Here is a 14,312-nt window from a genome sequence, read left to right on the forward strand (position 1 = left end):
GCTCTTTCAGAAAAGAAGATATTTTGACAAAAAATGGGAAAAATTGCTGCACAAATACAAACTATCGAAATTTCACCACAATTTGAACAAATCTAACTAAAGTCACCATAATGAGAACCTGCATACCAAGTTTCAACCAAATATGGCCTGTGGTTACAGAGTTTTACCAATTTGCTGGATTTTCCCGTTTTTTACCTCCTTTGCGTATTTTTGACACAGACATGTTCATTTGAATGAATTCACACCTCCAACTCTGGTTGCACCTGTACAACAAATAATAAGATGGTAGGTGCTGTGGTTTTGGAGTTGTTGATGTACCCTTACCGCCGACCTACCATATAAGCTTTCTTGTGTACACACACACACACACAATATATATATATATATATATATATATATATATATATATATATATATATATTATATATATTATATATATATATATATATATATATATATATATATATAGGTATATATATATATATATATATATATATATATATATATATATATATATATATATATATATATATATATATATATATATATATATATATATATACACACACACCAAATGTGAGCTAAAAACTATGTATGGAATAGAATGTCTGTTTTCTTGACATTAAAATTTCAATTTTTTTCCCATTTCTGAAATCTAACATGCTAATCTTCAATTCAGAGAAAAAATATGGCAAATTGTTGACAGTGGCAAACTGTCTCTATCACCCCTGAAGCAGTCTACCTGTACACATGACAAAGCAGCAATTTACACATTGTACATTACTCTGATTTTTAAATATCATCAATGAGAGTGAAGCTCTTCCTCTGACAACATGTGCAATTACATTCATTTATATGTACATGTAAAGGCCTTTCATATTAATTGGTAATGATGATTTAATTGTCTTTGTTTTGTTTGTTTGTTTTGTTCAAGATATTTGCTCTGCCTAAACTTAACCAAAAATTACTTCAAAGTAACACTGGAAAGTAAATTGCCACAACTATGGTTACATTCGCTATTGCCTCTGTTTATTGCAGCCATTTATTCCCCCTTTTAAATATCAACAGGTTCACCCTTGGTGAGTGTAAAATGTGGTGGTGGATGTTAACATCACTGAACCTCTCAACAGCTGACAGCAGCTCAGTGCTCTGAGCAGTCCATGACATGAATGCTTGCAATGCTTTGCTATTAGCCTTGAACTGTAGGTAGAAGTAATTTGTGAGATTTCAGTAAACATGAAATGTTTACAAAAGATAGACACAAGGCGTGCAATGATTTTGACAGTTCCTCCACAATATTGTAATTTGAAGCTAAAACAATCACTCTATGAACTCATTAGCTTGAGTTGATTTACAGAATTAAAGAGTCCCTCTAGTCTCTGAATGAAATTGTGTATATACATGTACAAGGACAGGCATATAGCTTGACAATACAATCAGTACACCATGATACTTTTTTATACTCAAGGAGCCAAATTCTTTAACAAGCGACCTAGCGGCCGATATAGCTCCGCTGTGTTTATGTAGAGAATAACTATTTTTGACACATGTTGATGAAGAAGGTGGAAATCTTTGATAGCTCAATGCAGTGGCCAGAAAAAAGTGGCTAAAATAGCTGCAAAAATACACAATTGAAGATTTCATCATACTTTGAATATATCACATCGGATCATCCCTAAGAACATGTCAACCAAAGCTATCTGATGAGTAGTTTTTTGAGAATAAATTTTCTGACCAAAAATGGCAACAATTGATCCCCCCACCAAAAAAATGCAGATTTCATCATAATTTCAAAAGATCAAATTTAGGTTCATCTATGGAAACCTGTATACGAAATTTCAAAGCTGTTAGACCAGTACTTTTTGAGAAATATATGTTTTGACCAAAAATGGCTAAAATTGCCCAAAAAATTCAAAATTGCAGATTTCATCATAATTCCAATAAATATCATTTAGTTCATCTATAGAAACCTGTATGCCAAATTTCAAAGCTATCAGATGAGTACTTTTTGAGAAACACATTTTTTGACCAAAAATGGCTAAAGTTGCCCCCAAAATACAAAATTACAGATTTCATCAGAAATTCAATATATATTACTTAGCTCATCTGTAGGAACCTGTATACCAAATTTCAAAGCTTTCAGACCAATACTTTTTGAGTAACACATTTTTGACCAAAAATGGCAAAAATTGCCCAAAATTACAAAATTGCAGATTTCATCATAATTTCAATAAATATCATTAAGGTGATCTGTAGGAACCTGTATACAAAATTGCAAAGCTATCAGATGAGTAGTTTTGGAAATACACATTTTTTGCCCAAAAATGGCAAAAATTGCCCCAAAAATACAAAATTACAGATTTCATCAGAAATTCCATATATATTACTTAGTTCATCTATAGAAACCTGTATACCGGATTTCAAAACTATCAGATCAGTACGTTATGAGAAATACATTTTTTGACCAAAAATGGCAAAAATTGCCTTAAAAATGCAAATTTGCATATTTCTGCATAATTTGAACAAATTGAAATAGATCATCCCTAGGGAAATATGTACCAAATATCAAAGCTATCTGACTAGTAGTTTTGAAGAAGAAGATTTTTAAAGATTTTTTTACAAAAAATGACAAAAATTGCCTTAAAAATACAAATATGCAAATTTCACCACGATTTGAACAAATCTGACTGAAGTCACCCTAAGTAAACTGCATATCAAATTTCAAAGCAATCGGACAAGCGGTTTCAGAGAAGAAGATTTTTTACCAAAAACACCAAAAAATGCCCCAAAAATACAAATATGCAAATTTCACCACGATTTGAACAAACTGAAGTGAGGTTACCCCAAGTGAAGTGCATATAAAATTTCAAAGCAATTGGACTTGCAGTTTCAGAGGAGAAGGCAATTGTTGACGGACGACGACGGACGACGACGACGACGGACGACGACGGACGACGACGGAAAATCAACCTATTTGATAAGCTCCGCGTCGCTGACAGCGGAGCTAAAAATTGGTTAACATCCCAAGAAAAGTCTGATGAACTTGCACAAAAGGGCACTAATAGGAACTAAATATACTATGTATCTCTACAAAGATCTATTACAAATTTACATTCTGAAAATCAAAATGAACTCCCAAAGTGATCTCATGATCGGCACATATATATCCGAGTATCGTGGTTATGTTGTATCATATCTATGAAAACTGGTACGCACATGGTAACTTTTAAGACAAGTAATCATACCTGGGTTGTCAGTACAGGAAGCCTCAGCTGCTGTTTGTTGTGTATTCTGTAAACCAGCCATCTTGGGAGGCTGTGGATATGAAATAAAATTTTACATCAATTGTTCAATATTCATATTCAATTGCTCCAAGGAAACATTACACAGACTGGAAGAGAATTAGTTCTTCAGAGATTCTTAATTTTGATGTACAGGAAAATAAATGTATGTTCTCATCATAAAGAAACACTAGTAGCGGATTTCAATTACAAGAATTAAGTAGTTCAAAATCCCATAGTCTGCTTTGACTCATACATGTGGTTCACTTATGTATCTAAATAATCTGAAGACAAAAATAAGGATGTGATTCTAAAATAGTGATGAATATGATTCATAGATTTGTCCAATTATTCAGAGTCAGACAATACATTGACCATGGTTTTAAAATGTTTTAAAGGACAACTACACTGTAAGTGAGGCTACCCACAATTCTCCATGATCTGTACACATGGAGATCACTCACTGAACTGAAGCAAATTTCTTCTGTACACAGAACAACCTGGTCCATATTTCAAAATTCTGGCAACATAGTTCTGATAATCATAATTTTCTGATTTCTCACTGTGAATAATGAGAAGATCAACTCCTTTTCCACGGAGGAGATAGCAATTTTGTAATTTTGTCGACATAGATTTTTGACGGCCATACACAATATTTTCAAGGAAACTAAGGGAATAAGTTGCATCTGTGTTGGCAAAAGAAAGGGTATTGATTTTTTTTAATGTTCGTAACAAAGGAAATTTGCATGTCTGACAGGTGGTATGATGAGACCATCTTAGTTGCTTATAACTTTATCATGAAAAGTGTGCAATTTTTAGCATCTCCAAACATCGACTTCTCATTCAATTTACTCTTGAATTTTAAACATAATCAATAATTTTGGAACATAGTTTTAACAAATAATCCTGAACTTAAATTTTAATTTAAAAATTGTTGAGAAACTGATAAAATTGAAAAAGCCTTTAGCAAAAAATGTCTGAGTGAACAAATCAAGGGGAAATGTGGGTAGCCTCACTTACTGTGAACTAGGAGCCAATACACATGTGTGAAGAAAAATTTCTGCTCAACGCAGCTTGTTTGAAGAAAAATTTCTGCTCAACGCAGCTTGTTTGAAGACAAATTTCTGCTCAACGCAGCTGCACACAATTGTCAATCACACACACATTCTATGTAAACATTATAAAATTTAACAAGTCTGCAGATTACAATCACACCAATGCATCTGCTACCAAATTTAACATGTCATGATGCAAGGCACGGCTTCATGATGCATGGAAATTGCAATCAGAGTGACACATTAATGACTCAGTTGCATAAATCTGCAAATCACAAAAAATGTTCAGTGGATTCATAATCTTCATTGATAGCATTTTCAATGACTTTTGATTAAAAAAATGAATATAATGTTCATGCTGACAGTAGGCTTGCTTCCATGCTTGATCAATCAGTCAGTGTGTGGGCTTAGTTGTTTCATGTTCATGCCGCCTTGTGCGAAAATATGAGTTGTCAAGAAAGGCATGCAATGATACATGCTGCTTTAATTGCAACAGGTAAATGGCCTCTCACACTCCAATATCAAAGTACTCGTATGTAAACATTATACACATATTGACTGGCCATGAGGGCAACAGCGTATGTCTGTACCCCAAGGGACCGTAAGTCACCCACAAAAACAGACTGTATCCCGAGGGAAGCAGTCTGTTTTTGGGGGTGACTCACAGGCCCAAGAGGTTAAAGACGTATGCTATCGCCCGCATGGCCAGTCTATATGTGTTTTATAACACACCTTATCCATAGCCATGCATAAGAACATACTATACACAAAACTAGTCAAATACGTGATGTAATATGTTGAAGTGGTTCGGCAAAAAAAACGTTTTTTCCGACAGGGTCGCAATACTTCCGCAAAATGTTCAATGCACCTTGATTATCGTTTTCATTCATTTTGAGACCTTGTTGGAAACCAGAGCATTCAGTTCTTCTTCAGAAAGTAGGATAAACCGAGAAATTTCTCGACTATCGTTTCGCTCGGCCGCAAACGGCATCTTTGTTTACATTCCAGTTCGTGCATGCGCCAATGTTTTTTTGACGTCAGCGGGCATCATTTTACGGAACTGATGCCTGGCAGGCAACAGTTCCGACAAATGATGCCTGATGACATCATTTACGTGGATCAGCACAAAAAGAACGCATCCCACGTGACTATCAATTGGCGAATTAGAACACAGACTGCGGATTAGGTGTGTTATAATGCACAATGACGACTTACTTACAGAACTGCATACGAGTTTTTTAGTTTTCTTCAATCTGACTAGAAAAAAAAACATTTTTGTTTTGCTTTCCCTATGACAAGGATTTCAATATACTGTTATGATATAATAGCAATAAATAACACCCGGCAACGGTATACCACAAGATTTTGACCAGTTCACAACATATATTCACTCGCTATCACTCGTGCATATATGTCGTGAACTGGTCAAAATCTCGTTGTATACCGTCGCTGGGTGTGCTTTATTGCTTAAATATCTACGGGTGAAAATCATATAGCACTTCACTTACCAGATACTTATAAGTTTGTTGTAATCGCTTCTTTCCCTCGTTAATACTTTTTGATTTCAATCTTTTTATCCTTTTCCTCTGTTTTCCAGCAGTGAATGGGTGGCTCTCATGTTTAGCAGCTTTCTTCTTAACTTGTTTACTTCTCCCACTTTCCATGTCACTGACAAACTTTACGTGTCTGAACATTATGAATTCTGCAAATTATAAATCTATGTGTTAATAAAATCACTAAGACCATACATACATGCATACATACATATATATATATAGAGAGAGAGAGAGAGAGAGAGAGAGAGAGAGAGAGAGAGAAAAGATCCATATTACCCCTGTACTACTCTAACTTTTTTCCTGCATGTGACTGACTGTTGTGATCAATGCCATATATTCTCACAATATAAAGTGAAGGGATAAATTTAGACATGGAAGGCATGATGTCCAATGATTTTTCAAATTGCTAAAGCTTTAGCAATTTTCAATAGCTGAACAGATTGTCAAGGCTCTACAAACCCGAGGCAAATGGTCTGCAAGCAGTGATCCGTTGATTGACTAGCTCAGTAATGTAATGGCTTTGGTTGCTCAGCTCCATGCAGAAATTGTATAACAAAAAAGAGTTTCCATCAAGTGAGAAACGTTTGAGGGTAACTACATGCAGGACATACCGGTATGTCACTGCAAACATCAAAGTCCATAAGACGTGCACGTAAACATTGATGACTGGGATCTATTGGTAAAGATGGCATTCAGTGTGTCAAAATTTCAACTTGATCAGATTTATGAATTAAATTACCCTGTCAATCATTTGCATATCTCCTAGGTGATGGGCTGTGTATCCGTGGTACAAATAACTTGTCATTTTTGGCTAGATAAGCTTAATCTGCAAACGGCATGCTAACACTGCGTATTTCTGTATGAAACGTCAAAAGTTTACGAACGTTTCTGTTGAAAACAGCGACAACTTCCAAGAAGAGGCTGCGAATGTTTAAGTCGATTATGTGAAGAGAATTGAAGTGTTGACATGGCCATAGACTGAATGCAAGATCACACATCTACAGTAACATTTTAATTTCACAGCATGCAGCATCGACACTATATCAGACGGTCACTCCAATGACCAAGCTACCCGAGTGGCAAAGGCTACGGATTCGCAGCAAACCAGTTTCTTTGGAAGGCGTATGAGGCCTATCGGCCGGAGAGCTCCACTCCTGAGCAGTATCTTTGAACGGGGGCATACGTAGTAACAACTGCAAACTATCCAGTCTGCTCCCCGTTAATTAGACACACTTTGTTCCCCTCTTCGACTGAAAGCGACAATATACTTACCGATGTGTCGTTCACGCTGATCACTTGAAATCACATCACAAACTTCACTAGATACGCCTTCACTTCCGCTACATATCACGTGACACAGTTTTTTTCCATTTGCTATTAGTACTGCACTACAGCGAACAGACAGCTCCCTCTCCCGGCTGTATGACATTTATAGAAGGTCGTAGTTCGTACTGTCTGCTCATTTTAAACACGTTTGTATGTGACTGATCTATCTTACCATTATCTAATAGCCGAAAATTATTACTTATAAGTGCAGATCCACCAATACTTTGCCTCAAGTTCCCCTAGTATTAGACAATAAAAAAACTTTAGTAGAACAACTTACCACATAGGAGGCGCTGTTTACATTATGTTCGAGTTGTCCCACCTGTTCCTCTGAAGGCAAGTTTCAAACTACACTCGGCGGCGCCCTCAACACCGTTTCTCACCAACGCTACTGCCACAGGTGATAATCTGTCCCACATTTTAATTTGAGAAGAATGTGCGTTCGATAGTTTCGTTGACTGAACCAACTATAATTATTTAGAAATGGAAAAAAGTTAAAAAAAAAAAACCAATTTGAATCACAAAAATAGTTATGATTGTTTCAATTGCTGTCATGTTTGGTAGAAATTTTGTGAACTTGTTTTCTCACGTCAACACGAATGTTTATGTCATGCTCATTTTCACTTTGTTATGCTAACTTTCCAGCGAATCTCCACTTCCCTCGCACAAATTTCAACGTATGCTTACTCCGTTATCATTTTGAAATCGTGATAGCCACATCAAATGGACCGTTTTACCCTTTCACCATTTTTGCAGCTAAGTAGCAAAAAAGTGAATTTACGGCTTGATCGAATCATTAAACGTTCATATTCCAGCCGACACAGTAAAAGTTCTAGCTCTGAGGAGCGAATACGGAAGTCAACATCGAAGCGCATCCAACGACCTCTACGGCTACAATTATTGCAGCCAACTCACCTGCAGTGTGGTATGACGATGGTGTCCGTTGAAACAACAGTGTGAGCGCTGCCACCATTTGCAGTATGATTTCAAACTTGTTCACATTTCTTAAAGCTTCGTAAATATCTTTTCCACTACATCGAACGAATGCCAAATAAGCTTAATATGGATGGCTGTTATATTACCACTGTTTGAGAATAACAAAATGGTAAACTGCGCGAGTCTCGATCTATTCCACGTCTGAGATCAATGTTTGCGATTCCTTTTTCTTTCCAGTATTATTTTTTAGCGATTCTGCACTTTTAAATGCATTTAAACATATTCTTCGATACTGTACCTTGACTTATCAAAACTACCAGTTTCAAGTATTCGCTTTTACTGTTACGTCATGCAGAGTTCGGTGTTTTTCACGTCGCATCAGTGATACTGTGAATGAGTGACATATACGTATCTTGCTTATAAATCAAAACCTCCAACCGACCGTTTTTTCTCTCTCTTGTCACCCAAGCCCTTTCGAAATCAGTTATATCAGCCATCACCAGTAAAGGTGAGGATAGGTGAAGAAAAACAGTTTTTTTTGGGTTTTTTTTGTCTGCGCACTGTTTAAAAGCAATGAAAGAACGATAAACAATTAGTGCCTTTTGAAAATGTGTTCCTTGATTCATTACATTCGGGCGCATTTCTCTGGTGTGAGGGCGCCATTTTCTTTCGCCCACAGACAAGGTTAATCCTTTTCAGGGCCTTCAGATCTACGCCCAAAAATAATCGAAAAATTAATATTCTGAGAGTCAGCCCAAGTTTCCATCACAAGGACATGTTCGTCGATCTAATCCCAAGATTGAGCGAGTTCTGTACATGTGAAACAATGTTTTAAAACGTACGCGCACCAACGCACTCTACTCTACAGCCGAGAAGTTATGTATTATCTCGCACGCCTTTGTTGATGTGTTATTGATCACAAATCCAGTCAGTATATGAAGGTAAACGGTAGTCATAACAAAGGTTAGCCTGCCACTCTCATCTTCATAGCTTTCGCGTCTTGCATGATATACGCAATTTTAACCAGATTTTGCGCTGGTTTTTATTTTTGCCCTACTACCGATAGACGCCGACAGGTGTTTTATGATGCCTTTTTTCCAATTTTCAGTCTTCTGTAATACTTTACACGTCAGCATTTTGCAGATCAGCATCTTTCATTTTTGGAAAGTGACGATATTGTACAAATGTAGAAAAATTATAAAATTGTCAGATTTTACAGTGGAACGAGAGAGGATACAGGAAGAAGCAATGAAGAAGTAATAATATTATGCAAAATTTAGTGGCGTCAGAGAACACACTACGTCAGGTGTAGTAAGTAGTTCGTCTAATGTACTTAGAGGGCGTACTGAACAGACTGAGGAGTAATATTGCACCCACGTGATAATCAGATAATGTTTGGGAAATTTAAAGATTGAAAACACTGACCGATTTTATTATAACAAGTACATGTACAGCATCTTGCTTGTATTAGTGCTAGAAAGAAAATTGTTTGTGTATGTTGATAAATTACATAATATGTTTGCCAAACAGACTCACTGACAGATTGCGACAGACATATGAGCATGAAAGACGACAAGGCAGAGAAAAGGGGACAGAACGCCAGAGACATGACCGATTGAAGGGGCCCTATGGGCAGATAGAGTGCAGAGGGAAATATTCACGGACGACTGAGCGATAAATGAATGTGTGGATTGGTCGTGTTGAATCTGTGTGAATCCCTTTCTACCGGAAGAGACAGACAGACATAAATTTTGACAACACAGAAAGGAAACTCATTAACGTAACCATTTTTTGTCGTTTTTTGCACTTGTTACTAAAATAACTAAAATGATGTTGGTTAAATTTTTATGTAAACGTTAATATTTAATATATATATATACACTTATATATATATATATATATATATATATATATATATATATATATTGCTTAGCGCATGAAACAACCTGTCTGTAGAATAACAAGTACAAGTTCCTCGATTCTCAGTATATATATATATATATATATATATATATATATATATATATATATATATATATATATATATATATATATATATATATATGTATGTGTATATATGTATATATATATATATATATATATATATATATATGTTGGACTGTTCGAATATATATATATATATATATATATATATATATATATATATATATATATATATATATATATATATATATATATATATATACGAATTTCATGCATATATATAAAACCGAACATGACTGATACTGACAAATGCTAAGCATGTGGTATACCGACCTAATAAGTTAAATGTGTTTGTTCCGTCTCTGTGCCATCTGAACTGCTCTGTTCTAATTTCCTCATAAATCTCCGAAGGTCACTCCGAAAGCCTTAAATCATACTTGAGTCCCATTGACGGCTCACTTAATGCCCTGCAATAGAATACCCAACACTGTTTGTATTCACTTATATTTGAACCATCGTTATTCCTGTAAATGCCTTGCACCTGCTCCTGTGTGAGCGCGGTCGCCATGGAGACGACACTGAGGTTTCACTGTTTGAGAGATCAATAAAACATGTGCGTGAACAATCGAACCACTGTATGTTTACCAGTTCCATTGAGAAATTGTCTTTACTTTTATTCTTATTATACACATATCGAATCTGACAACAAAGCGCATGTACAAATTCTACAATCCACGCCGACTACTTCGATTCATTGAGGCAGATATAAGGTGGTATGCACCTTGGACAATTTTACAATGCTTTGCTGGTCTGGTTCTTGTGTAGACACATCCCCATGCAAGAAGAGAAAATAACATCTTTATAGCTTTAATTTTGTGAAAAACGAATTTTCTCCCCATAGAGTTACAAAGCTTGCGCAGCAGCCCGTTTGAATCTGAAATATCTGTAAATTTTGGTAAATTGCATTTCTCTGTTACCTTTGTAAAGTAACCGCCGATTTTATTTTCTACTGTGTAAGAGGTCGGTTTCAAATTTCCTTCAGAAAAATTTGAACAAAACTTAAACTTCTATATTTTTAATGTTTCGAATCGAGTTTTACCTTGGGCCAGGTATCCCATCTTCTTTTCATACTCGCGTTCGGTGTTCTACTTCATATATAGTATGTGTTTGATGAAATACAAGGCCCTATCATGGGAAGCTAAAACACCGCATTGACTTAATCAAAGTTCCAAACCTATCTCGTGAAAGAATTTGTTGGTACAATGATTATACAGCGTTTTAATTGCACTTGTAAAACAGCTCCACTGAGATCATAAATCTCCGATATCGCATCACCATGGTACCCGATGACGTCATCAGAAAGGCATCCGTGTCTTAATTTGTGTCTGTGCTTGTGTCTTTGTTCTCAGGCACTCACATGTATATTGATTTTTTCCCTTGTACCCACTAGAGAGTCGATATCTCAGCCGGAGGAAAGGCATACCAAATATCCAGACAGCAGCTATACATGGAGATATAAATCGCTTATTAACACATAGACTAATACACTTGCCCATCATACATACATACGTCAGCACTAGGATGGTCACGTGAAACAAGCGCACGATACAAAGCGCAGAAGAATACATCTTTTCCTCAGTGTTACCTTATTACCTAGGTATTTATGCATTAAAATAAACTTACACTGATGGCTGACTTCCGAGTTACCATGTAACTGTACTCCGACAGAGTGTAGCATTCAACTTAATGCCTCTCTAAACCTATTGACATCGATAATGTAACTCCGTGATCACTGGTTGCGAGCTACAAACTTGGCCCGACGAAATGCAGATTTATGGTTCAAGTTTGTCCTAAACGTTGCATTTTCTTGCATGTAATGTCAAATTTGTTTGCCTTTCTTAAAGTTGCCAGTATCTTTGAACAAGGCCATGTAAATTCGCGTTCTCTGCGTTTTTGAATAAAAATCGTAAATACTGTAAAGTGCGTGATGTAGAATTGGTTAGAAAAGCACTGCCGCTCTTCAGGCATTATAGCCAGGAAAGTATTATTGTTGTTCTCCCAGATGGCCAGAGACGTTCCCTATTTCAAGATGGCGCATTAAGAGCATAGCAATTACTCTTCAGTGAGAAAGGACTCGCAGTCTCGGGTAATTACTTCTGTGAAAAATTATCACCGGATATTCCATCTATATTACTCGGTATCCTGAAAGTGATAAAGGAGCGGCTGACAAAATACTTTCCATGCTCTACAAGGACAGAACAAATGCTTACAACTGCGATACGTTTTATAATTTCTGATACGTACCGACAATACACGATGACGAGGTGATTGCTACCCTGGCAACTACAGCCTCGTTGTGGAGATCAGTGAAGTATACGGTATATTTGACATGTAACACACCACCGATCGACAACTTACTTAAGAATGTGATTAACTGTCAGACTGTAAAGCATGTTTGCGGTGTTCTTGTTTGATATAAAGACGGTCTAAATGGCATTATCGGGTTGATTTGAAAAAGAGCTACGTGTGAAATGTTTGAAATTATCCTCCAAAACGCATAGACCATTTGAAACTCAAAGTGTAGCAGTACTATTCTTGAACCTAATCGACAAACAGCATTTCAAAGTGTTGACATGAGAAATTTCCAAACCGTGCCTTCTTCAACAGTAATTGCAACCTCAGTTCTGTGTACTGTACAGGTCATTTACTGGGACTAATTTAACGCATGCTTGTGAATGCTGCAACTAGGTGTGCCGTCTATCATTTAGAATTTCTTTAGTGTCAAGACTGTGTAAAGAAAGGTTATTAAATTTAGAGAGTAGAGTTAAAGAAATCGGCATTACGTATTTCAGTGAAAAAAATAATTATGTGTGGCAGAGAGATGCAAATTAAAGGTAAACATGTTTTTTTATTAACTTTGCTGCAAGTCAGAAATGCGTCGAGGCCTTGCTCACTACTTTCTGACTGGAGTAATTCGACGATGAACAAACGTATACAACGCTTTTGCAGTCAACCAACGGCTTTCTTTCCACACATATGAAAAAGGGTGAACTGTGTCGCCATGGGAGTGATAAGTGGATGAAAAGCTACGGTTGAGCTTCTTGAAAATTCAAATCCATGATCTCCTGTATTGTTCAAGGGCCTTTTTCGTATCACATTTCCCAAGGGTTGGCCACTTATTATAAGGTGTAGCATCACAGCGTAGCTTTGTTGGTTTTACACTTAAAACGCATTCTCAATGAAACTTGCAACGCCGTATCCAACATAACGGGTCTCCGCCACCCAGCCTGTGTCTGATTTTAAATGGGAAACACTGAAACACTGCTTAAGTATGGCAAAAGACCTATTCATCATGGTTATGTGATTGGACTATTGATTCACACGGCTTATTGTGACCTAAAATCTGTCATTATGATTGGAAATTTAATCACAGAAGACCTTCATAAAATCAAAATACAGTATCATGACTGAACTGCACATTAATCTGCATTCAAACATTGCATCAATCAAATTGCAGAGCTTTTAATACTCAGAACATTTTACCCACGATGAGTGATAAATCATCATTTGCATTTGATGTTTCCATGGTAACAGGCACTTTCGGTGTTTCATTCTCCAGAAACTGCCACACGTTGGCGGTCGAGAGCGAGTGCTGGGAACATGACATTGCGATTTCTCCTGGTGCGTACGTTATTAAAAGAGCTAGTGGGGGTCTACAAAAGAGAATGGAGCGTTGTTGTGAATGCTGTATCATCTGAGTTATAACATGATGTCAATAAGGGAATAGCGGCCATTTTGAATTTTAAATATCGCTTAATCTTAGGTATGGCAAGAAACTCATTAAATATTCCTTCATTGCAATCGCCCATGAGAAACTCTAAAGGGAGATTTCATCAGGCCTATATGGTCGAGATAAAAAACATTAACATTACATGTCAGGTGATTGCTGTGTAGGGAGTATCTCAGGGATAAGACAATGGGTTGGGGAAGACCAAAATAAATTCAAGGTGTCAATACAGTTGATAAAAGAAGACCCCTATAAATCCAAGGTATCTCTGGTTTTAAATATATTTGGCATAATTCCACACAAGCCCTGTCAAAACATACAGTCTTAATGTCAGCCATTCGCCACTCATGGCATGGCTTCTACATCATAACTTTGCCGATTTACTTTTTCATCTAATTCTGTAAATATATCTTAAAACACTTTTGCT

General features: G+C 36.4%; 1 protein-coding gene across 1 annotated transcript in view; it reads right to left on the minus strand.

The window, feature by feature from the left end:
* The window catches only part of LOC139133002 (DNA (cytosine-5)-methyltransferase 3A-like), a 32,165-nt gene extending 24,946 nt beyond the window's left edge, over window positions 1–7,219 (minus strand). The window contains exons 1-3 of the mRNA XM_070699343.1: window positions 7,165–7,219; window positions 5,845–6,038; window positions 3,246–3,315 (exon numbers count right to left, since the gene is read on the minus strand). Of these exons, the coding sequence (XP_070555444.1) occupies window positions 3,246–3,315; window positions 5,845–6,030 (256 nt within the window). The 5' untranslated portion in view covers window positions 6,031–6,038; window positions 7,165–7,219. The remainder of the gene's footprint in view (window positions 1–3,245; window positions 3,316–5,844; window positions 6,039–7,164) is intronic.
* Window positions 7,220–14,312: the final 7,093 nt, after the last annotated feature.

The sequence above is a fragment of the Ptychodera flava genome, chromosome 5, assembly GCF_041260155.1.
Source record: "Ptychodera flava strain L36383 chromosome 5, AS_Pfla_20210202, whole genome shotgun sequence".
NCBI classification, from domain to species: Eukaryota; Metazoa; Hemichordata; class Enteropneusta; family Ptychoderidae; genus Ptychodera; species Ptychodera flava.